This window comes from Microtus pennsylvanicus, chromosome 15 (assembly GCF_037038515.1).
Source record: "Microtus pennsylvanicus isolate mMicPen1 chromosome 15, mMicPen1.hap1, whole genome shotgun sequence".
Taxonomy (NCBI): Eukaryota; Metazoa; Chordata; class Mammalia; order Rodentia; family Cricetidae; genus Microtus; species Microtus pennsylvanicus.
This window is the reverse complement of record NC_134593.1, coordinates 27,015,911-27,041,066: the sequence shown is the minus strand read 5'-3', so window position 1 is coordinate 27,041,066 and position 25,156 is coordinate 27,015,911. Positions and strand designations below refer to the sequence as shown.

General features: G+C 44.1%; 1 protein-coding gene across 1 annotated transcript in view; it reads right to left on the bottom strand.

Annotated features, from left to right (window-relative positions):
• Positions 1 to 844: 844 nt before the first annotated feature.
• Ebf2 (EBF transcription factor 2) overlaps positions 845 to 25,156 on the bottom strand; it is a 195,006-nt gene continuing 170,694 nt past the window's right edge. Inside the window, exons 11-16 of the mRNA XM_075949675.1 lie at positions 19,022 to 19,110; positions 17,594 to 17,659; positions 17,333 to 17,510; positions 14,891 to 15,076; positions 4,750 to 4,917; positions 845 to 1,405 (exon numbers count right to left, since the gene is read on the bottom strand). Coding sequence (XP_075805790.1) covers positions 1,374 to 1,405; positions 4,750 to 4,917; positions 14,891 to 15,076; positions 17,333 to 17,510; positions 17,594 to 17,659; positions 19,022 to 19,110 — 719 coding nt within the window. The 3' untranslated portion in view covers positions 845 to 1,373. The remainder of the gene's footprint in view (positions 1,406 to 4,749; positions 4,918 to 14,890; positions 15,077 to 17,332; positions 17,511 to 17,593; positions 17,660 to 19,021; positions 19,111 to 25,156) is intronic.

Sequence of the window (25,156 nt, the reverse complement as noted above, 5' to 3'; positions counted from 1 at the left end):
TCCCAGGGCAGGCTGCTCAGAACACAGCTACCACTAATCTCCCAATCTCCAAGGAATCCCAGTGTCCATATCTTTGGGCAGAAGGACAGAAGCTTGAGGATTTTTGAGTACTCTCTTCTACACCCTTTCCCTACTCCTCCCAGATACAAGTCACACAAAAGGAAGACTCTGCATAGAAAGGAAACAGTCGAAGACTTACCCCAACCTCTTTCTGCAAAGTTCTGTGGAGCTTCCTGCCTCCATGCCTAAATTGGGCACAAGAAGAGAAAGGACCATACAGCTCTGTCAAGGAGAAGTTCTACCACAGAGCCCATGGACAGTCGCGTGGCTTTGGCCCTTCTCAGAGGCAGTTCTTATCTAGGGAAAGATGGTAACACAGGCATGCCCTGCATTGCTCAGGAAAGAATGTAGTTTTGAAAACGCCACACCAAGGGTGGACACCACAACCGATCTGTGAACTCTTTAGAAAGCAAGTCTGGGAACGAAGGGACGGGTTGGAGCATTTGCGGGCCAGCATTTCTCTGAGTCTGGCTTTGCAGCAGATTGCTCTGTGGGAATCCGCACAAGATACAGCGCTCTTGTGCATGGGTCGATAAAACGATGGAAAAAGAGGGATGTGGGATAAGAATCTAATAAGCAACTGTAATAACCACACACTGTTAAAACTCGTCACTACCTGTCTGTGTCGATTTCATTTTACATCAGGAAGAGAGATTCCTCTCTTCTAAAAAAAAAAAGAAAAAGGTCTTAATTTCTACTTCTACTTACAATAAGTTACACGTTTATTTATTTAAATAACTGTAAAACATTTTAAATTTTTTTCCCTTTTTTGTTTTTTTTTTTTAAAGAGCTTAAGGTATAAGCAAACACACATACAACATTTCCTCATTCAATTCAGGTTTCATTTTTAAGAAAGTCTCCCATGCTGGTACCCTGTTTTGTTCAATTTTTTTTTCTGCATAAACTAAACTGGTATCAGAAAGGATTCATAGAAAATAGAAACTTTCAACTTTTTTTCCTACAAAGAAAAACAAATAGTATCCAAAATATTAAGCATGAATGTTTGCCAATGTTTTTCTTAAATATTTTACAAACATAGGAAGGTGGTTTTCGTAATGTTCATAACAAAGAATTGCGTTTCTGCTGTTAGCACTGACCACGCCAATGACGTCTTTCTGCCCTTGTTTGTGTAGTTACCGTCAGTGCTTCGTGAGGAACATGAGACCAAGATGGCGGCTCCTTGCCTTCCCAAATCTGTCCAACGTGGCTACTCAGGGGCGCAACTCTCCCCAGGGAGCTCAGAGTGCTTCCTTCATAATTGGTCCATGGGAATAAGTAGTTTTGTGCTATGAGAAAGCAGTTCTTCCTCTTCTTTACATTGGGGGTACAACAAGTCCCGTCATGGCTGGAGGGAAAGAGCAGCACAGGATTAAAACATCAAGACTTTTTGTGGAAAAGCTGATGGGGGAGGAGGGCAGGTGTGGGAGCAAGAGAGTCTAATACAGCCCAGGGAGTTTTCCATGGGTTTTCTCTAGGACGGAGCTAACAGAAGCTTCAGTGCTGGTGACCTACATCAGGTCCCCATGTTCATTTGGCAAGCCCTTTGTCATTTTTGTCTATTAAGGGGTCATCTTGGGACAACAGAAGTAAACATACAAACCAAATAGCAAAGACATGTCCCATATCACTAGGTGGAGCCAGAAGGGAAATAAATGCTGAGCCTGTTGGCTTTTAGGCATTGGTTATAACAAATCAGGGGTTCTCTCCACCCTAAGTGTCTTTGTGAACATTGTCCCCTAAATTAGATCCATTCTTATTTAGCGCTCACTGACAGTGTGTGGAGATAGTCACCTAGAAATGCTGGTCTTTGAAAAAGACTTCATTTCGTTACTAGTTTGGGAGTCCACCCAGTCCCAACTACCCACACCCTATCCAAATACATCATCCACTGCCTCCTCCATCTACTGAAGAGGATGTGGATGTGTCTGGGGAACATCAAGTCCAATGTTTTTCCCTCTGTGTAGGGAATGAATAAAGTAGGGGATCACAGAGCAAAGCACACCCCTCTATCCTTGCTGTGCTGGAACAAGCCCAGAGGACTTTTACAGGCATGGAAAGTGACGACAAGTTCCCTTGTATCCAAACTTTCAAACGTCTCTGGCATTTGGTTCCGGATTTCTCTTGTCTATATTGCATGGATGCAAACAACGACTCATACAAGTATCTTTCCAAGTAAATAGCCAAAATTCTGGCCATTCATGCTCTCTCCAACCCCACCTCTTTCTCTCCCCTTCCTGTCTTCTCCTCCCCTCCCCTCCCCCTCCTTTCCTACCCCAGCTAGTTCTCTCGGGCAAAATTGTCAGCTGTCTGTTTCCCTGCCCATACAGCCTTTATTGAATGTTTGTGAGATCTGGATTAAGGTCTTACACAGCTAGCAAAGCCTTAATTATTTTTGCCTGTATTACTATATATTGAATCGATGTAAGTTTTCAATAAAGGCAGTTCAATTCTGGACATTCCCTGATGACTTGGATATATAACAACTGCTGTAATTATCCAGGAGTGTAGGAAGCGTGTGTGTGTGTGTGTGTGTGTGTGTGTGTGTGTGTGTTTCTGGAGGGAGCTAGAAAATGAATCAGACACGCAGCATATAATATCACCTTGACAATCTATATTCATCAACTGTAAATGCCTCGTGAGTAAGGCAGAGGGTGGGACAGAAAAATGCTCTAAGCATAGTGTTTGGGGGCTAGAAGCCTGACTCCTACTCCTCCTCTCTTGTTCCCTATTGTACCCCGTGCTTTCCAGCTCTTCCTTTCATATAGATTGCAGAGGCCCAAAGGCTCAGAACAGCAGACTTCATTCATGCCCTTTTTCCTGATCTGCCCAACACTAGATGGGTTGGAATTCTGCTAGATAGTGACCTTGACTTTGTACTTAGAGAAACCATCAGGGAGGAGGGGCATTTTCATCGGTGACTTTCATGGTGGATAGATGCTTATTCATACTTTGTCCAGGTCCTTCTCACCTTGGGTGTTTCACAGAAAAGCAATGCCCTCCCTCTGTCCCAGTGGTAAAGTAGATACGAGTGAAGGGTGGGCAAAGAGCAGAAGTCCACCAGAACTGTCCCCGGAGAGACAGTGTGCTGTCAGAACACAGGGTCTAGGGCCCGAGTGCCTGGATTCAAGCCATCAGTCGCTTGCTGTGTGGCCTCAAATCAGCGGTTCGGCTAAATCAGGAGAATGGGCTGATCTGAAGAGAATATGTATGCTAAGCATCGGGGTAAAGCCTTGTCTACAGGGCACATTTCAGGGAGTATGGTCTACACTACGGATCATGAAGCTGGAGCCTCGATTTCCTCACTCTATTCCCCTTTCAGCTTAGTGTTGATGAATGAATGAAGACAGGGAACTTGAGGGGCAGAGACATTTTCACCAGCAGGGTGTGAGGAGGGGGACGCATCAGACAGGGCCCCCATGGTCTTTATTTCCCAGGATGCAAACACGGCCCTCGAGGAGAAAGTTCTAATCCTGCTCTGAGTAACAAGATGGAGCCTGGGGGGTGTTTGATGAGAGACAGGGTGGGTGGAGACACTCAGTTACAAGCTGTGCTGCTCCTCCACGGCTTAGACATCTGGATGAAAAAAAAAGTTCCATCCAATGTACAGATGTTTCCAACTACCCACATGTTGGGTGGCATGGACTTCCACAGCCCAGCTTCTTGGGAGGAATGTTCCGTAGCTGTTCTGAGAGCTGGGTTTCCAGTAATGGCTTTGACAGTTTCTCTGTCATCTCTGTCAAAATGTCACAGTCCCTAGGGCTGGAAACCCGACATGCCTTTCAAGTTCCCTCGGCTACCCCTCATGGGTAATCCCTGAAGATTTGGAACACATACGCTTTCAGCAAGCCACCGAGAGCTGGGGTCCCCAGAAGGGCACAGCCCATCCCAGGTCCCCACAAAGCTCTGCTGACCAACGCTGCCTGTCGTAAATGTTTCCATGTCAAGACATGAGAATCAGCCAAAAATAATGCGGGTCACCAGTGAGCCGCGGTGCTCAGCAGGTTCCAATTTGCTCTCTTGCCATCAGCTGCCTCCCATTCTCAGCGGGATGATTAGATTCTCATGTACTCATCACATTTGTGTTACGTCATGTCATATTACATCTTAGGACGTTGCTCAAAAGTGGCTTTGACGGGCGATATTAATTTTTTGTTCTTAGAAACAGTATGGCTTTTTCCCCCCTCTTCCTTCCCTACTTCACCCCTTGATCAGGCACCTGCTATCAATTTGGCCGGCACATAGCCAGAGTTTTTGCTCCTGATGGATCCTTCCACATGTGCCATGGGAACGAACATGAAGGACAGATGGTAAAGTCAGCTAGATAAGAAATAACCACAAGGCACCTGAAAGGGCCAACAGGCACCTTCCAGAAACAGTGAATGGCCCTATGGAAAGCACAATCCTGGGCTGCCCAGGTGTTTCTGGGTTGAACATGTGGTTCTGCCACCACTAACTCCATGTCCTGCAGATGCTCGGCTTGGCATCATTCACCCCCATACTAGCCCAGGACTAGGGGAAGCGTCAGACCAGCATCCCTGCCTGCCATCCATGTCCCACCATGAAAGTTCCAGAAACTCTGTAGGCAAGTGCTCAGAGCTAGAGAGCAAAGCTGGGATGCTTGCCCTTCCTTTGCCTGCCCCAGGACACTGGGTTACATGCACCCCTAAAGCGGCCGGTCCCTTCTCTTACCTCTGAATCCATTCCCATTGCCACTGGAGCAGGCGGGCGAAGGGGAGCCTTGGGGCCTGATGACAGGGGCAAAGGCACTCTTCTGCTTGACAGCAGGAAAAACTGAAGAGGAAAACGGGAGGATGGAGGACGTGCTGGAGGATCCGACGGTGGGGCTCGACGACATGACTGGAAGCAAAGGCGTGACAGTCTTTAGGAGGGGGCTCACTGAGAAACCTTTTTTTTTCCTCAACATACACATTCTTTGCAATTTGCTTGAGAAATTATTAACTCCCGGGTATTGGTCCAAGCACCAGTGATTAAAAACAACAGACTTGAGGGACCTTCATACCTATTTCCATAGTGGCTGGGTCAATTTACTTTTCATGCCGGTCCTTTCCTTCCACATCCTTGCCAGCATCCGCTATTGCTACTTTCTTTGCAATAACCATTCTGACTGGGATGAGAAAGACTCTCAGTATTGTTCTAATTTGCTTACAGCTAAGGTAGTGGAATTTTTTTTCACAAGTATGGCATGCCCATTCATACCTCTTTAGAGAATGATCCTGTGCCCCATCAGTCCATTTTCTGATTGGCCTATCAGAGACCATAGTGTTAGGCAAAATAAGTCAGATGCAGAGAGACGATAGCGTGTGTTTTCTCAGATGTAGTACCTACAGTTCTTTAGCGCTACGTAAAGTCATTGTATGCATGTATGTATATGTATATAAGCATAGATATGACGCTGAAGCAGGGTCTGAAAGTGAATACTTCATTATATATATATATATATATATATATATATATATATATATATATAATGCCAATAAGAAGAAAGAGAGAAACCAGAAAAAAATGTCAAATGCAATAATATTCTTCCCCCACCTAGGTGGAATAGACACATAAACAGCTACTGTGGCAATGATCCCATTGGAAGAAAGGAAGACCATGTGAGAAGACAGAATGCTCTTCCCACTGCGAGTCCAGGAAGGCAGGCATCAAGGCAGGGAGCCTATGCAGAGTGGGAAGCTTCCTTTTACACTGAAAAGAAGCCCTATCTGGAACTGTGTGCAGCCTGGCAACTCCCATGCCCTAGAGGTTTGATGCACAGGGCCAAGAGCACATGATTGCCCTCTCTGTGAGCTACTTCTTCACTCTGTGCAGGAGCTGATTAACATTCAGAAGATCACCTCCCTCTCTGGACTTGCAGTGCGCTTGGGAAATAAAGCTGAAAGTCAGCCTCCCCTGACATAATGCTCAGAGAAGAACCACCAATATTAACAATATTAACATTAAATAATGACTTAAGAGGAGCCAAAGGCTAAGGGTGGTCATTTCCAAGAAAAATAAAGGCGCTTTAAAGAGCAAAGGGCCCCACCTCCTCATGGCACGTACTCCACCAAGTTACATCAGAGAGGAAAGCTTATGAATTGTGACTAAGCTTGCTCAGAAAGAGCAAGTGAGATGCAGGGAAACGGCACCAACAACTAAATTCAAGGTGAATTGAAGGTCAGAAGCTTTGGTACCCTAAGGTAGGCACTACCCCGTCTCCCCTGCATCTCAATTGTGCCTATAGCAATCACAGGCAGTATGTACAACATGATACCTTTCTTCTTAAAGATTTGTTTTATTACTTTTACTCATGTGTGGGAATATGCACATGTGTGCAGGTATCCAAGGAGTCCAGAAGAGGACACTGGATCCCCTGGAACTGGTGTTGCGGACAACTGTGAACTGCTCTGTATGGGTGCTGGGAATCAAACCTGGGTCCTCTGCAAGAGCAGTGGGTGCTCTTAACCACTGAGCCATCTCTCCAGCCCCCAGCATGTCAACTTTAGAGCAAAATCATAAGTCAAAGTTGTAATAAGAAAAAGAAAAGAAGGGAGAGCTTCTCTCTAAGGAATACTTATGCTTATGCTTAAGCAATATGATCTAAAAAGCTATGGAGAAAGACACACCCAAATACATCTCTGCCATCTTTGCAAACACAAGTAAAAAGAATGTTGGAAAGGAGAGCAGAATTCCATGTCACAGTGAGAAACTGGACCACTTCACCGTACTAGACAAGATGAAGGGCTCATCACTGGGAACAGATCTCATTTGTGCTTCCAATCTTAATATCCTCTTCCAGCCTTGGCTTTAGCATCAATAAAAGATAAAGCAATATAAGAATGTCTCCTTCGCTGGGCGGTGGTGACGCACGCCTTTAATCCCAGCACTCGGGAGGCAGAGGCAGGCGGATCTCTGTGAGTTCGAGGCCAGCCTGGTCTACAAGAGCTAGTTCTAGGACAGGAACCAAAACCCAACGGAGAAACCCTGTCTCGAAAATCAAAAAAAAAAAAAAAAAAGAATGTCCCCTTCCCTTAATATCAGATTTAGAGGCCAAAGAAAGGCTGAGAGTCAGGAGGCTCCGGTTGACCATAGTCTAACCTCTGCAACATTAAATCCTCAACTTAGACTCCAAAAAGACACCCTAGCTTCCATTGTTGTAATAGCCTCACTCAAGCATGGTAACAGAGAAGGCTCTTCTAAAAAAATATGATATGGTTATTAACTCAGAGAATTTCATAGATGCATATAGTGTATCTTGATTATTTACTCCTTGCTCCACACTCTAACTCCCTAGATCCCCCTTGACCTCAACAATCCCTTTAAACATCATGTGTTTTTTTTTTAAAAAAATCTACCAAGTCCAGTTTGTGCTGCTCACATACTCATGGATGGGGGTCTACCAACTAAATAGTAGTCCACTTATCAGGGGTCACACCTCAGTGAAAACTGACTGTCCCTTCCCCAGAAGCCCTCAACTGTCAATAACACCTCAGCTAGAGGTGGGGGATGATGATTCCACTCCCTGGTGGAATGCTGACTGCCTTGCTCTTGTGCAAGAGATTACAGAAGGTTCTCCAAGTGTAAGCAGAATCTATATATGTTCATACATATAATATGTACACACACATGCACACACAAATATACACATGTACATACATACCCACATGTATTCATGCATACACACATGTACACTCAAATGCACACATGCACACACATATAAAACGTGTACACACAAATGCACACATGTACACACACACACACACATGCCATTCCATTTATGCCCAGCATGTATGTCATTCTAACAAACACTCTTCCTAACATGCTGACTCAGCCTACAGTATGTCTCAAGCCACGGCAGCTTTTTAGGAGAAGCCACCAAGTGACACAAAAGAGCTGTGGCACAGCTGACTAGTGCAAACCCTTGTGAAGGCATTTCTCAAAAATTCTGTGGAAATGACAAATGACACCCAACATAAATTATAGCTCAAAACATTTAAAGTCTTAAATTCTGTGCATCTCAGCCAACATAACTTCTAACTTTATATAGTTCAATAACCATGCTATTAGAAAGTTTTGTTGGCAATAAGAGCACTAATGTTAGACATTAAAAGATGTGGCAAATAAAAACCTGTATTATACTAACAAACAGGTAGACAAAGAGTTGGGAGGAAGCAAGGTCCAGAAATGGACATGGTTAGAGATGAGACCTAAGGTTTAGAAAGAAGGAAGCACATGCCATGTTGTTGGGAACTGGTACAAAAAGCTCAGTCACTAGCCAGTGCGATATTAAATCTATAAAATTTAGAGTTCTTCCTTGGGTTTCGTGTGATAGCAAATCTAATTAGATACGAAGCTGTTTGCAAAACTAAATCTGTAAGAGAGGCAGCAGAGGCCTCAAAAGTTATGTGACCTACACATCGCTCTGACCCACCAACTCACAGCAGACAAGAGAGAGTTGACGCACAGTGGAAAAGCTTCTGTGGCTCTCATATGCGCGAGAAGCAAATGTCAAATCAAGAACAAAGTTTGCAATGCGCATTTAGCGGTGCTGTGCCCTTGATAGCTAATGTGTTGCTTGCTGTAAGTTAATTAGGAACAGAAAAAAATAGAAACTAGGAAAAGAACACAAATGAATACGGCGGAGAGACCTGAATAGGAGTATACTCCAATGGAAGAATTAGAAAACAGTAACATCAATGGTAACAAAATGCTATTTTTCATTTACTAAATGGATAAAAACTAAGAAAGGACCAACAGGCAAGGGAGCTCATGCAGGCTCTTTCCCGAGGAGAGAGTTATTCCCTCCAGAGGGACTTTGGCAATACATAGAGTGTGTTCAAATATTCATATCATCTGACCCACTAATTTAATCTCTAGAAATCAATCTCAAAGGGCTGGTCACAAATGTGCCAAAAAGAAGAAAATTCAAGGACTTTTTACAGCAATAAGAAGTTGGAAATACATGACCCATAGTAGGGTAAAACATTTTAAGCCCATACAATAAAATCTTGAACATTTAGACTAATACTTGAGAAGAATATTTAGCAATGCTGGAATACCCCGGATGAGCAGAGCCAGATTATACAACAATACATACATCAATATACACATCAACCCAACTTCTACTTAAAGAAAAAAGTACAGGAAGCAAAGCGTGAAGAGATGTGATCAACATTTGATCTGTGGTATCTCTGACAAAACTGTGAGCATTTTCAAATGTGTCCCTTCCGCTTGTCATACTTTCCCAGAACTTTCTATGATGAACATATATGACTTGTGATATAGGAGAAATTAAAGCTATTAATATTTAAAAAATGGGAAAATATCCTTTTGGGGGAGGCAGGTAAGAAATAAGAGGATCACTAACAAAAGGTCCACTGTCCTCTTAACAGCCTGGAAACAAAATTCTCTGATAATTCATCTGATAAAAGAAAAGCAGAATAATTGTCCTAGTCAATTTTGGTTTTGTTTGTATCATCTTGACAGCAGTAGAGTCATTTGGGAAGACAGACCCTCCCATCAGATTGGCCTGTGGGCCAGTTTGTGGGTCATCTTCTTGATTAATGATGGACATGGGAGGGCTCAGACAATTGAAGCTATGCTGCCACTGGACCGATGCCTTGGATTTTATGATGAAGTAGGTCAAGAGGAGCAAGTCAATAAGCAGCATCCTTCATGGCCTCTGCCTCGGTTCCTGCCTCCACGGTTCCTGGCCTGACCTCCCTCAGAGTGGAAGTGTGACCTGAGAGCTTTAAAATGAAGTCTTTCTCCCCCAAACTGCCTTTGGTCACAGTGTTTCATCACAGCAATAGAAACACTGAGATACTGATAAAGTCTCAAATTCCTGTGAAAAGCAGGATGCTGATAATTTTGTGAGTGTGTGTGAGAGAAGAGGAGAGGGAGAGGAGAAGATGAAGGAGAGAGAGAAAGGGAGAATGAGAGGGAGAGGGAGGTAAAGAGAGACAGAGACAACTGTAATGTATGTACTCATGTATATGGAGAGGTGCATGTCTATGCATACATGGGACCAGATAACGATATCTTTCCTCTTGCTCTATCTCTCTCTACGTCAATCCCTTGAGACAATTCTTCCACTGAACCTGAAGCTAAGTGGGTAGTGGGTAGTAAGAAAGCCCCAGAGATCCTCCTCCTGTCTCTATCTGACCTTCCTCAAAGTATTGGGGTTATAGGCACACTACCTTAGGCAGGTTTTTTTTTTTTTTTTTACTAGATTCCGGGGATTTGAACTCAGGTCTCCATGCTAGGAAAGCAAGCACTCTTACCTGCTACGCCGGATCCCCAGCCCCAGTAATGACTTTTTAAGGCACATATTACTCCTAATTCCTCTTCTCCAGTCTCAGGACTTTAGTTTGTATCACCAAGGGGCTTCCTGGAGCCTGGTGTTCCATCCAAAGTGTTTCTGTCATGAGCACGCGGCTGTATTTTCAAAGTTAATGGTTGCTGGGATGAGGATCTCATTCAGTAGTAGCGCATTTGCCTAGCAGGCACTAGGCCCTGGGTTTGACCCCGCAGTACTGCCCAAACCAAACAAAATCCAGTGGTTTTACCTGCACAGGCATGGCATGTCATTCTTTTCTTTTTGGGGGGCCTATACAAGCTTTTTCAAAACGTCTAGAGGCAGAATTCTATTATAGAATTTTTTTTCTTTACTAAAGAAATTCAATTAAGACGCATCAAGCTGTTGCGCTTACTTTTCTCAAGGAAGGAGTCTTCTCTCTTTCAAAAACTATTTCCCTATGTTTGGCGTTTTCCATAAGAGTCATTTGATGCTTTACAATAGAAAATGTCTTCTTATTTACTTCTGAAAATACAAAAATACCAAAGCCTGGGGCATGGTCTAGGGCTGCAGTGAAGCAGGCTGGATTCCTGCCTGGATGGATTCCATCCCATCCTTTGGGTTGGCTCGATGGTTATACTGCTTGGAAGACATGGTCCCCATGGGGGTTGCAGGCTTGTTGAGTAGCCCATGTTTGGGGACAGTGAAGTACACCGTTTTAGGAAAGCTGATTACAGACTTCCAATTGGGAGTGTCTCTGGACACCTTTCCGTGTGAGGCTAGAGGCCAAAGCAAAGGCAAGCACGCTTGGCCGAGAAATCTCCGTGACCCTGGGAGTTAAGGAAAAATCACTTTTCTTCTTACAAGGATTGATTGGCCAGCTTAACCCCTGCTGGGACTCACAGACCCTCCCTTGCATCCGCATTCAGCCAAGGCAGTTGCTGGCACTGGAGGGGTCTGTCAGCATCTCATTAGAACCCCCTATTGTCAGGGGCTTAGCATCCAGGCATAAAAAAAACTCACTCCGAGCTAGAACTTGGCACACACGGCCACCGCCAGGAAGTGAAGTTTCTGTGTAAGATTGGGAAAACATCTGTTTGGCCGTTTTTTGTTTTTTTTTTTGAAGGCGTGTGAGAGCTAACGCAGGGAAGATGCCGGGCTCTGTGTTGGCTGGGATGCAAGGCAAACGACACAGAGAGAGCGAGTGTTGCCTCTGATGCTGTTTTAACGTCTCTGGCAAGTGCCCTATGGCATGGTCCAGTCACATCAGGCTCATTAGAAAAATGGGGAAAAAAAGTGAAAAAAAAAACCCGCATAGGGTTGTGTTTTCAGACATAAGCAATTGAACTGACGAAATCTTTTCCCCTGGGCTGTAAAGAATATTTCCCAGAGAAGTGAAGACCTCGCTGGTTAGAAATATAGGTCAGGTGTTATCGTAATGAACTCCACTGGGGATGTGGGATTTTACAACAGGCGAATCTGATTGTAACGAAGGCGCCATTTGGAATCCCATTCACACTCTACAATTCCCTCAGACCCTCCCTCCGAAGCTCAAGGTGCAAGCGGTCACTTTCTGGACTGCTGGGGTGATGGGGGTATCCCCTGAGGGCTCCTCCCCGTTGGGCAGGACACCATCCTGCCTTCCTATTTGAATGGCTGACTTAAAGATATGGGGTGTAATAACCGCCTTTCTGAAGTCACTTGACGGAGTGGGCAGAATGCGGTAGTCCTTGATAAATTATCCCGTAAGAAACATGAGGCAAATAATACCCAGCTGAACATCTGCCACACACACGCCGCTAACTCCATAGGACGCACTACGGAGTGCACGTATTAGAAACTATTTAAAATCTACAAAACAACTGCTTCATAGGCTCAACCTTGTATATACACAAGCACCTGACCAAACCATGAGAAATTGCCATTTCTAAATATCAAAAACGACCAGATGGTGGCTGGCAAGATGGCTTCTTAGGTAAAGGGGACTGATGCCCTGAGAGGGGAGAGCCAACTCTTGAAACCTGTCCTCTGATCTCATACATGTGTCATGGCATTCATATGTGTGTGTGTGTGTGTGTGTGTGTGTGTGTGTGCGAGCGCTCGCATACATACTCACAAATAAGTAAAATAAATCTAATAAAATAATTTAAGGAATGCAGATGAAAATAATTCTGTCTGCTTCAGCCTAAGGATATTGTAAGTGGTCTCAATATTTCATATTATTGAATAATTTTAAAGCCCAGCATTGGGAGTCTGGTGCCAGGTGTTGTGGTCCCATCTGATCTCTTTACCTACTACGACCCTTGGAGCTGGTCATTGATCAACTCCTCAACTCTTAAAAGAGAAAGTGGCGATAATAACCATTGCTATTATTCATGCCAAAAAGTGGTTGAGGGGATCGGCCTGGGCTCGACATTGCTCTTTAGCCTGAAGAGAGGAACAGGTGAATTCACTGTCATCATTACTGCGTAGCTCTGCTTATGTGGTGTCCCTCTCCCATGCCATCATGCCCCTTGTGGGTCTGTTAAAAGGAGAGCCTCGTCGTCACACAAGGTACCTCCTTCATGACCACGTGTGTGGCAAACCTCCCCTGGTCGCGGCAGTTCAACTGTCCCCATGCCTTTTGAGTTCCCTAATCAGATCATAAACAGATAGGCATGGCACGGGAAACGCTAGCTGCAGTAGGATTTTGTTAGCTGAGGAACAACAGCTCTTCCCATAGAAAGGCACCAGTGCCCATCCTTACGTTAATCCAGTTATTCTAAATACACTTTTTTCTCCCTTGCCTTGCTTTCCCATTAGTTCCCATATTATACATTCATACAGCCCATTTGGTTACTGTCATTCCACCAAATGCTTTTGGAAAAAGAAAAGTTTTTTTTTTAAGTAGAATAAAAACAAACCAATCAACGCCACCCTATTTCCATAAGCTGCTCTGCTCCAGTGAGTCTGGGCCATGTGACAAGAAACACGCACAGGACACATGTTAGTTATACTAGAAGAAAGGGTCTGTGCTGCGTTTGGTGGCTTGGTCCTGTGTCCCCACCACACTGAGTAATATTGATTATATTAAAAGCATAGCTCAGAAATGACTCTGGAAGATGTGGGCCCAGGAACCAAGGGTCAGAAGGCAGTGAGAAATAGCTCCCAACACATGCTGCTTGAGCCGTAACTGACAGGGTTGTGTGCTGTCCTTGACACGTCCTTGTTTCTGGCACGAGGGAGTCACTCTGGGTGAAGAGAGGACAGGCACAGGCCTTGTGACAACAGCCAATGTTTCAAGAGCGCTCTGCTCCATCACTTGGCTTCTCGGCATCAGCATGTCCCCTGGCCTCAAGTATTCCCTGAGTAGGTTTGAAAAACACACACTCTTTCAGGCTCCAGGGACCATTGTGTAAGTTCCCAGCTGAGCTCCCAAAGCAACCCAAATGGGTTTTCACAACTTCCCAAGGCCTTGGCTTTGCTGCCTAGGCCATAGATTAAGGCTAAGAGGCTCTGTTCCAATCCGGCAAGCTGTTCCACACAGTCAACATCCATCTCTCTGGAGGTGCTTAATGGAGGACCGAGTCATGTCACAAAGTCAAACAGAGCACAATACAGATGTCCTGTTCAGGGTCCCACTCCTCCCTGAGGAGCTATAGGCGGGTAATGGTTCCCCAGCAATATAGCCACTGGCAAGTTACCCTTGATCAAAAAACTCTCCCTCCCTCAAGTGAGCTATTCAAAGTGAACGCAGTGGTCCACAAACAAACTGAATAGCATCTGACTTCTAAGGCAGAAAGGCTTTAGTGGGAGGGGTTGGGAATAAGAGAGGATAATGGGATGTGGGTGTGACCAATGTAGAGTAGATATGAGAAACTATGGAAGAAAATAACAGATTAGGATGTGACAGGAATGGGTGCCATCAATTCAAGGCCTGCTAAGTTCTAGCTGTGTTGTAGCTAAGTTGTAGCTGCACCAACAAACTGCTTTGCCTGTAACATGTGGCTGAAATGAGCTAGTGCATGTGAAAAAAAATGCCCAGTGAAGGGGCTGGAGAGGTGGCTCAGTGGTTGAGAGCACTGGCTGCTCTTACCGAGAGGATCTGGGTTCGATTCCCAGCACCCACATGGAAGCTCATGTGTGTATGACTCCAGTTCCATGGGATCTGACACCCTCATACATACAGACATACATGCAGGTAAAACACCAATGCACATAAGATAAGAATAAATAAATCATCTAAAAGAAGAGAAAATGCTCAGTGAAAAGGCTCACTATTAGCCCAAATGAAATCTCCATTCCTCTCCTCCACATGTACTTTGTATAAGGGAATCGTTTCGATCCCTCTTCCTTCCCCAGGAGGACTTGCATAGACTGGGAGTTCGAGTCCAGCCAAGGGAAAAGAACAAAAGAGAGGAAGGGCATTTCATCAAGAAATGAGATGTCTCCCATTACCATGTGGGACACAGTTCTCCCCTAAAAGGCTGGCAGGTGAGACCTTGCAGGGAGGCTTACAATGCCCGTGCCAGAAGGATGGCAAAGGTCACTTACTTCCGTATGGGGAGCCTGTGGGCGAGCCATTCAGAAATCCTGGTGATCCTGGCACCCCCAGGTTGGCCATAGGAACATTGCTGTAGCCATTCATGCTGTTACTGGAGGTGCTGTAATTCGATTGCTGAGGCGTGGAGCTGGAGGAGTATCCCCGTGGGGAGATGCTGCTTGTGTTGCGAATGTATCCTTGACAACGGAAGAAACAGGCCAGGTAAACAAAGCGGTACCCACCGTCGGGCCAAATATGGCTGGTGCTCGTCCCCATCCAGATCATGATGCCACCGCTGCCAAGCAACAGCGGGAAGTGGAGCTTGCTTACAGGACTTTGTTTTTAATTGACAGGTAGTCACTGTCCACTCCCCCTTTTTTTACATATGCATGCAATGGTTAATGATCACACTGGAGTGGCTGGCACATCGAGCCCCTCAAATATTTATTATTTCCTGGGACCGGAAGCATTCAAAAATTTCTATTGCCTATTTGGAATTCACAATAAACCATTGTTAACTCCTGTCACCTGGCCATGCTATTGAACACCAGAGCTTAATCCCCTTCTCAAGTTGATAGTCCGGCTCTCAGCTTTGGGTAACTTCATTGCTCTACACAGGTCACACCTCCGGTACTCCCTCTCCCTTCTATTCATGTTGCTTCACGCTGCTTTGTTTTGCTGTATTTTATAATTTGATTTTTGAGACAGGACCTCACTGTGCTTCTGCGGCTGGCTTGGAGCACAAGCATCCCAGACAGACTCAGAAGTATTGACCTTCTTGCTGCTGCACTTCCAGAGTGCTGGGACTACAGCTGTGCACCGCCACGCCATAGCCAGCTCTCTCCCCTTGGTGTCTCTAGTGCCCCCCCGCCATGGAGCTCATAAGCTCACTGGATATGGACATTGGAGTTCTACAAGATACTAATGGCCACCACTGAGGACGTCATTCAGTGGCCAAACAAAGGTGGGCAGATGCTGTGCACCGAAGCCATTTTTTTTTGAAGATGGTCAAATAAAGGACCCAAGAAATTAATATCCTGCTCAAAACTTGCCAATCTAGTATTTTGCAAATGTAACACACCATGTGATCTTTCCTGGGGGTGGTGCAGGGTGTCCTAGCAATGTTTCTGGGGCCATGTGTATTCTGCTGGGCAGTTTGGAAATGGTACTTCAAAGGCCTCACCATACTCTGGATGGGCTGGGGAGTATTTTCAGTCAGAAAGCACTGAGGAGCTCAGTGAATTGTGTTATGTCCATCTAAAGCTCTGAGTTGTCAGTACTCAAGGACAGACATCGAGGCCATGTGCCACATGAAAGATGAAGAGTTTGTCAGGCCTCTGAGAGCCTGGCGCAGAGTCAGTTGCACTCTGTCCTCAGAGAAACTCTGGGGATGACCATGTCTAAAAGTGATTAGATTTGGTAATGTAGCTCAATGGTAGAGCACTTGCCTAGCATAGGCAAGGCCCTGGGTTCAGTTCTCAGCACTGAAATATTTGTAGATGGATTATATAGATAGTTATATATATGTGTGTGCCATGTGTATATATACATACATCACATATATTACATACATACACGTATCTTTCTCTATAGATGCACATATATAAATTTTTTATAAAGAATGCTGGGCATGAGAGCTCACATTTATAATCACAGCACTAGAGAATCTGAGGCAAAAGGATTGCCACAAATTTAAAGCTAACCTGGACTGTATAGTGAGTTTAAGGCCAGCCTGGACTACATGAACTTATCTGAGCCTCAAAAAATTTAAACCAACTGACCAATAAACAAACACAAAACAAATTATAAAACAGTCTGAATTATCAAATGAAACATAATTTAATATATACACCATAGTGGATGAATAAAATTAGAAACAAATACCTAGGATTAAGGACATTATTTGGAAAAATTATTTTTCTCACAGAACTGTTTATGACAGACTTAGATGGGTCTCTTAATGACATGAACCTCACTGAAACAAACCTTCATATGGTAGACTTCAGGTATAAAATATATGAGAAAATGTACAATAGAAATTACCAACTAAAACTGAACCAGCGCTCTTGTTTACCAAGAGTTGCACGGACTGAACATGGATGGTACCATCAGCCCACTCTGTCATTCAATCTCATTATCACATAGCATCATTATAAAATGAATTCAATGAATAGCTGTAAGCCTCCTTTCCATATGCTTAAACTCTTTGAAACTTAGGATAATCAACTTTACAATTCTGGCCAAAGAAATCTATCTAGTTTCCAGAGAGCTCAGACTCTAATAACTGTCTACCTGAAATGGCTAAATAACCCCTCTCTAATAGTGGGGTTTACCTAGCACATACCCCACTGGATAGCTTACGATGTGCTCTCTAACTCCTCCTATCCCCGCAGAAGTGGCTTTTGATGGAGAAGCCCGATTTGGATTCTGAGGTTCAGAAGGGTAGTTAGTACCTTGGTTATTTCCTTGTGTGGACTCTGAGATGCTGACTCCGAGCTGGCTGCCATAGGAGTTGATCCCCATCATGCCACTGTGAGCTGGGGAGCTGGAGAGAGCTGGAATCTGACTGGGGTTCCTGGGGACACTGTACAGGGCTTCTGCAATGTCTGCTGCACGCTTTAAAATGATGTCCTACAGAAAGGGCACGTTGGAGTGAGCACTGTATCCAGAATCAAAAGTCAAACGCAACAGAGTGTCAGACCCACGTATCTAACCTGGTTATTGTGGGGGGTGCCGTAGAGAGCTTCCACTAGGTCCGCGGCTCTTTTCAATAGCATCTCCTGAGGAAGAAAAGACGGGGTGGGTGCAATCAAAGATAAAGCCCCAATGGCAAACCGAAAACTTATAGATGAAAACAGAAAGACCACATATAGCCTACAAATGTAATGACCAGGAAGTTTGGGCTTGATATTGGGTTTGATGGGTAGGGTATAATCACATTTACAGATTCTACAGATGGGTAGCTGGAGAAATTCATCACTATAGAATGGCTCTACAACGATTCATGCTACTCAAAATACCCACCAACCAAGGCCAAAGTCAGTTAAAATTGATAGTCCTGTCTATTCTATTGAAAACAACTTTAAGGTCACTTGTACTTAAAAATCCTGGTACTCTTAATTAATCAGATAGTCTTTAAGTGATTGACAGGCCTGACTTTAGTTGCTTGCCAAGCAGTTGACAAAGCACTGAAATTCCCTTGCCAATACCTACTCAAAATTTTATTCTGATAAAGATGAATTCTTTCGATAGTATTTCCTCTTGTTCATCTTAGCCAGCAAGAATTAGCAATCACTAATTGCCGCCCTCCCCTTCTCCCTTTCCCACCTCCTGTTTTTTGTGGGGATTTTCTTGTTGTCATTCTGTATTCTGTTTTACTTATGACGTTTTAAATTGTTACTCAACAGCTATCCAGGTATCATCTGACTTCATGGGGCTGAGTATTTCCGGGAGGAAAAGAAAGGTATGTTGTTGAAGTCACTGGCATTTGGCTTTTTATCCAAATATAGAATAAAGAATATGTCATTTCATAAACTGCACATAGGAAGCACAAATATAAATGTGAAAAATTGGCCGTTTCTCTTTAGTCAAATGGAATCCACTAAACGGGCTGATTTCTGGGTAAAGAATGATGATGTCACGAGCCAGGTTTAAGGTGAAGTTTTCTGAACAAGTTCATTCACAAATGATCCCATTCATTGGAAGGGGTCATTTTATCATCATTAAATTCTTATGTACACAGTAGGCCTTCCATGAATGGTTGCCTGTAGATTGACAATTCGCAGCGGTTAGTGCTGAATAAAAATCCTGCTTAAATACACAGGAGTGAAACTCACACTTTCAAGCAAGGGTGCAAATATTTGTCTTTACACAGTTGGCAGTGTTTTATAAGCTGGCTATTCTTGTAGAATGTCTGTTTTATGAGACCAAACTTTCAGGTTTCACATTCCGTCAGATATTAAACACAATGTATTTCAAAATTAGCAGAAACCTTATGTTCATATTGCTATCTAAAGCATAGCCAGTTTCAAGGCTTAATTAATTTTAATGGGACTCAAATGATTTTGATTTCAAATGGTTTTGTCTGAATTTGCTGAGTGTCTACCAAAAGATGTTCATGCGTCAGTTCCCAGCAACCTTACCTTCGCTAACCTCTCGGGGTCCCCTGGGTGCCTTGGGATGACTTTCTGCAGTCTCTGGAAGCCATAGTCTATGGTGGGTTCATTTAAGGCTGAAAGACAAAGCCGTTGTTTCTTTGAGTACACACCTGGACTATAAAGTTCTTCTTCTATGAAATCCTTCACGGGTATTAGAAGAGTTCGGATGCTTTCTAAGACTTACTACATGGTGCTACAACCAGTTAGGGGATTGTGTTGTTGACATTGGTTAATTCACACAGAAGTTTGGAATTTGTAGTGAGTCTCCATTTACCATTAAAATAACAAGTCCAAGTTTCAACATCTCTGCCTTAAACACAGTTCCCTTAAGTCCTCCACTTGTGCTGACGTCATCAGAGCCAGCCATGTGCCAGACACAGACAGTCATGTGCCAGACACAGACAGTCATGTGCCAGACACAGACAGTCATGTGCCAATTAACTTCTGTCTTCCACCCTTCACTAGTTCTTCCCTTCTTCCTTCCTTCTTCTCTCCTTCCTTCCTTCCTCTCTCCTTTCCCTCTCCCCTTCCTCTCTTTCCTTCATTTTCCTCTCCCCTTTATCCCCTTTCTTCCTTTCCCTCCCTCCCTCCTTTCCTTCCTTTATCTCCTTCTCATCTTTCTTCTTCAATCCTAGGGGGTTGAACCCAGGGCCTTGTGCACGCCAGGCAAGCACTTTACCACTTAGCCACACCCCAGCCCAACTAAACCTCAGTCTTGGAAAGACAATAAACTTCTTCTGCATCATTTTCTTTTCTCTCCTTTCCTGCTTCTCTTTCCCAAGTAAATATTCTCATCTATTTACCCTTCTAATATTCCCTTTTCTTAACCATTCTCTTAAATATTTGCACTTATGTTTGATATTACTCTCAAGGACACTATTCTAATGCAAACTACGCTTTTCTTAATTTGCAATTATGTGAGACTTCTCTTGCTTTCCCAGAGGGTCAGGCCCTCCACACAGCCTCGGAGGGCTCAGGGGAGCTGTGTTTATTTTGTCTCACGATGGAGTCACATGACTAACGACAGAGCCTGACGTAGGATAGACATTTAACTTGGTAACTATAACACAAGTCGGTGAGCAATGGGATGTTGTAACGTGGCATTTCTCCTAGTTTAAAGAGTCCTTCAGAGTCGGTCCCTTATCTTCCTTCCTCCTTCCTTTCCTTCTGTTGAAACTTTAAGATTTTAAAATTAATACATGACCAAAGCAAAGGCAAAAAATATAAAACATAAAATGATAATTTCTCGCACTCTTGTTAGGCAACAGCGAACACAGGGGAGCATATTTTTAAATTTTCCTCTTTCCATACATATTTTATAAATAACCTGTTGTTATTAGGCTACCAAATGATACCCTTTCTTTAAATAAAAATTATAAACCATCAATTACTTTGAAAAAAATTAAATCACACATAAACCCACCACTTCAGAAACGACCAGGCTTAGATACCCCAAACAATACAGGGTATTGTTTTTTATCTCAGTGGCCCACCGGAATTTGATGGTAAGACCCTATTGCTCAGGACACCACGGACTTTGGTAATAGGGCATGGAGAAGGCAAGCTGGGATGCTTCCTCCCTGTTGGCTAGCTTCATAGCATTGAAGGTGTATGTAGTCTGATTGGGGGGCAGTGAGGAGGAAGTGATCAACAGTCTTGCCCATCTATGAAACCTGTGAACTATAGGAATAACCAGAGTGGAAGACAGGCCACAGGGTGCAATAGTGGCAAGAATGTTGTGAGGGTCACCAACCACTTTCTATTTCTGGTCTGTTCTGCTATAGAAAACACATGCTTGGTGCTGTAATCTGGCCAACAACCCATAGTTGGGATGCTCTTGGCCTTGGAGTAAACCTACTACTTTTTTTATACCATGGTTTGGCTAAACTGACATTCTATCGAATTGTCCTCTAAACCCCTATCCCTCTATCCCTAGAGTAATACAGCTCTCAGTTCTTATCGGAGAAGCTTCTTGGTACGGTGGCTGAAGCACCTTGTCAAAGCGTGGACGGTAAGTGTTTGTCTGCAAACCGGATGTCTTTATCTCACGTCTTCCCTGTAAGGATCAGGAAAACTACAGAGGAAAAGGTAGCAGAAGGATTGTAAGAGCCAGTGTTTCCCAGACACAATGGGATCATTGTACTCATACACTCTCAGCAGCTGTGTTTTCTGGCCAAGACCTGAACATCACGCTGGTCAACACGGAGGAGGGAAGCTCTCCACAAGCCCTCACCCCACCCCCTAGCCAAAGGGCTATAGACAGTTGGTGGCTTCTTTAAGAGTGTGGTTCCTGGCAGGTCAACCATGCTCTAGCATACAGCCCCACACCTGTGCGTATTCAGACAGCACAGACTGGATCCAGCGGGTTATTTTAAAGAGAAAAGGACAAGAAGCTGAGAGGTGGTGGGGAGGTAGGGAGAGAATGTGGGAGACGTTGGGGGAACAATGGGGTGGGGGTGAACATAATCCAAATACATGGTAAGAAATTCTCAAAGAATTAACTAAAGTATATTTTTAAACGTTGAATTAATGGAATAGGATGGAGTATTTTCACTTTCTACTTCTTTGTACTAGCTGAATTTTGTACAATAAAATTCTACTCCTGTGTTAATAAAGAAAATAATTCAAGTATTTCCATTTGGGTGACAGAAAATGGAATGCTCAGGATTATCACCTTGGCCTATATCCTTCCAGATTTAAACACACGTACTTAAAATTCCTCTGAAAAAGTTGATTTATCCTGTGACATCACCTACTTCAACCCACCTAGTAATACAGTGTGCCATGAGCGTCCCCTCTGCTGGCTAAGGATTCTTTAATGACAATATTTTAAATTCCTGCATATTTTCCATGGCATGGTCTATAATTTATTTAAATGGCTTCCTAATTTGGGCATTTAATGTGAACCTAATTTCTCACGATTATAAAAACCAAAGCAATAATTATCATTTGTGCATAACTTTAATTACTTCCAACAGAAAATGCCAAAAATTAGAATTACTGGACCAAAAATTATGATTTATATTTAAGGCTTTTCACACATACTATCAAATCACTCGCTGGAAGAATATGCAAATTTATACTCCCTCCCACTATGCATGTAATTATTTCAACTTATAATTATTTTTTAATTTCAACTGATAATTCTTTATTCATCAGTGAGGTTAATGAACTTTTTTTCTTATATTGCTACCATTTTAATTTCTACTTTTTTGTGAGGTGCTTGATACTTTCCACTTTTCTTTTTCTTTTTTTTTTTTCAGTTTGGTTTTTTGAGACCAAACTAAAGAGGGTTTCTCTGCGTCCTGGAACTCACTCTGTAACCAGGCTGACCCTGAACCTGGAGATCTGCCTGCTTCTACCGCCCAGGTGCTGGGATTAAAAGCATGCACCACCACCGCCTGACCTGTTCTCTGTCCTAATAGAAATTAATTTCTTTTTCTCCTTTACTCAAGAACACCTTATTACGGTTTGAGTGTGAAGTGTCCTCTGAAGACTCACATTTGAACACCCAGTCCCTAGCTGGTGCACTGTTTCTGCAGGTTGGTGGGCCTGTGGGACTATGGCCTAGGATGCTGGTCACTGGGGAGAGACTTGAAGGGGACATCCATGTCTGCTTCCTGCCTGATGCCTCCCACTCCTGGCAATAGAGGATGAGCCATCCTTCCCTGCCGTGGTGGACTCTAAATCCACAGTCAAAATAAATCCCTCCTCCTTTAAGTCGCTTTTGTTATGCAATTTGTCCAAGTGGCAAAGTATTTAATATGATTACCTATTACGGTAGGTGTGGGGGTGTGTGTGGTATGTGTATGCTTGTGTGTTAAATGTATGTGTACATGTGTATGTGTGATGGTATATGTCCATGTGCATGGTATTCATACATGTGTTTTTGTGTATGACAGTATATATATGTGTGTGTGTGGTATATATACATGTGTGTATGGTATATAGACATGTGTTTGTGTGTGCGGCTGTATATTATGTGTGTGTGGTATATGTACGTGTGTGTGTGTGTGTGTTTATGTTCAGGTGGAAGCCAGAATTTTTATTATCTTCTATTACACTCCACCTTATTTTTCAAGAAAAGATCTCTCACTCCACCTGCAGCTCGTTGATTAATAAGACCAGCTGGTAATGCTTTGTTGTCTTGTTTAATGAACCACGCGTGTGCGTGCGTGCATGTATGTGTGTGTGTGCGCACGCACACGCGCGGCAAATGCACATTTGTGTATGTGAGTGTGTGCACTGAGCGCAAATGCTCACAGAAGCCAGAGGTGGCAGGTCCTCCTAGAGCTTTACTTACGGATGGTTGTAAGCTGCCTGATGTAGCTGCTAGGAATCGAACTCAGGTCCTCTGCAAGAGCAGTACACGCTCTTAACTACTGAACCATCTCTCCAAACCTTGTTCTATTTCTAATACTATTCTTTTCCAAAAGAATCTCAAAACCAGCTCCCACACATCCTCCAAAGCAACCCTACACATATTAGCATATGGCACAAAGTCCTCATCATGCCAACAGCACTAGCCTAGCTCCAAGCAGTAACAGCATGTGCAATAATAGTTCATCTTGATTGCCAGCTGGGAGTCACCTAGGAGACACACTCCTGGATATGTCTACGAGGGGATTTCCTGAAAGAGAGGAAACCTACTCAGCATGTGGGTATCACCATCCCAGGGGCTGGAGTCTCAGGCTGAATTAAAGATTTATTTATTTATTTATTATGTATACAACATTCTGCCTCCATGTATGCCCACACGCCAGAAGAGGGCGCCAGATCTCACCACAGATGGTTGTGAGCCACCATATGGTTGCTGGGAATTGAACTCAGGACCTCTGGAAGAGCAGCCGGTGCTCTTAACCACTGAGCCATCTCTCCAGCCCCTCGGGCTGAATTAAAAGGAGAAAGAGAACTGAGTTCTGGTGTTCGTTTCTGCATCCTGACTGTAGAGACAAGGGATCCTTTTGCCTCCCATTCCCACCGCTGCACCGCCCCTGCCATGAGGGACTGTACCCGCAAACTCTGAGCCTACATAAATTCGTCCTTCTTTAAGTTGTTTTTGCCTGGTGCTTTGTCCCGGCAATGAGGAAAATAACGAATATACTATGTCTGTGATTTCCTTTTTTTTCTAAAAGTGTCCCCCACATATTTTGGGGTGGGAGGTGTATGATAGACTTGCACTCAGAGCTCCCTCTTATCCAGAGCACAGGTAAGAAGAGCTAGATGCAGAGCTGAGATCATCCTGTGAAAGTTTTCCCACTTAACCTAATAGTGCCACCGTTGTAGAAGCCTGCTTCACAGATGGTCGACCATTGGCTGGATTATGCAATGGTGGCAATTGCTCTTGCCACTATCAGAACACGCTGAAGGGTCACTACAAGGGGAACATTTGGCAAAGTCTTTTTCCCACATTTAGCCCCTTAGCCCTCGCTGCCACCCTATGGGCTCTGTCCCTGTGCTAAGTGCGGTGAGAGTTGGCAAAGATGGGATCTGAACGCTGGCTTCTCGAACTCTTAATTTTTTCTGCCGGGCAAGCGCAGCGTCCCTCCATCTGCATTCAGTGCTTCATCCCCAGCTTCAAGGAAAGGACCACAGATGGCCGAGGAGCCTGCCTGGGCCACCTGACTTTGCAGCCACCAAGAGTGAAAAAGCGGCACCATTTGGTATCAACCAGCAGACACAACAGCTGCCTGATGCTGCGGGGCAAACAGACTCCCGGCGATATCCTCAGAATTAGCCATGGCTTCATCTCACGTGAGCTCTGCACTGCTCCTTAGACAACACACCGGTCATCTTTCTCAGAGACAACTGAAGTTATAGACACGCGTGCACTCATAGAGCTCAGAAGGCACATGGAAGGGAAAAGTAAGAAGGCTGACTTCCGGTCTTTCTTCCTACCTGCCTCGCCTTTCTATACCAGGTATATTCAAGCGCTGGGGCAAGCTCACACTTCCTCACAGGAGAGCAGTGTGGCATCCCGCCACCCTAGCCTCCGGCCACTAGCCTTTCTCCTCAGTCTTCCCGCTAGAATCTGGGTTCTCTGATTAACACATGCAACACTCTCTCGAATAGGGTTTAGCACACTTTTGTCCCCATTGTTTTCCCTAACAGGCTGAAAAC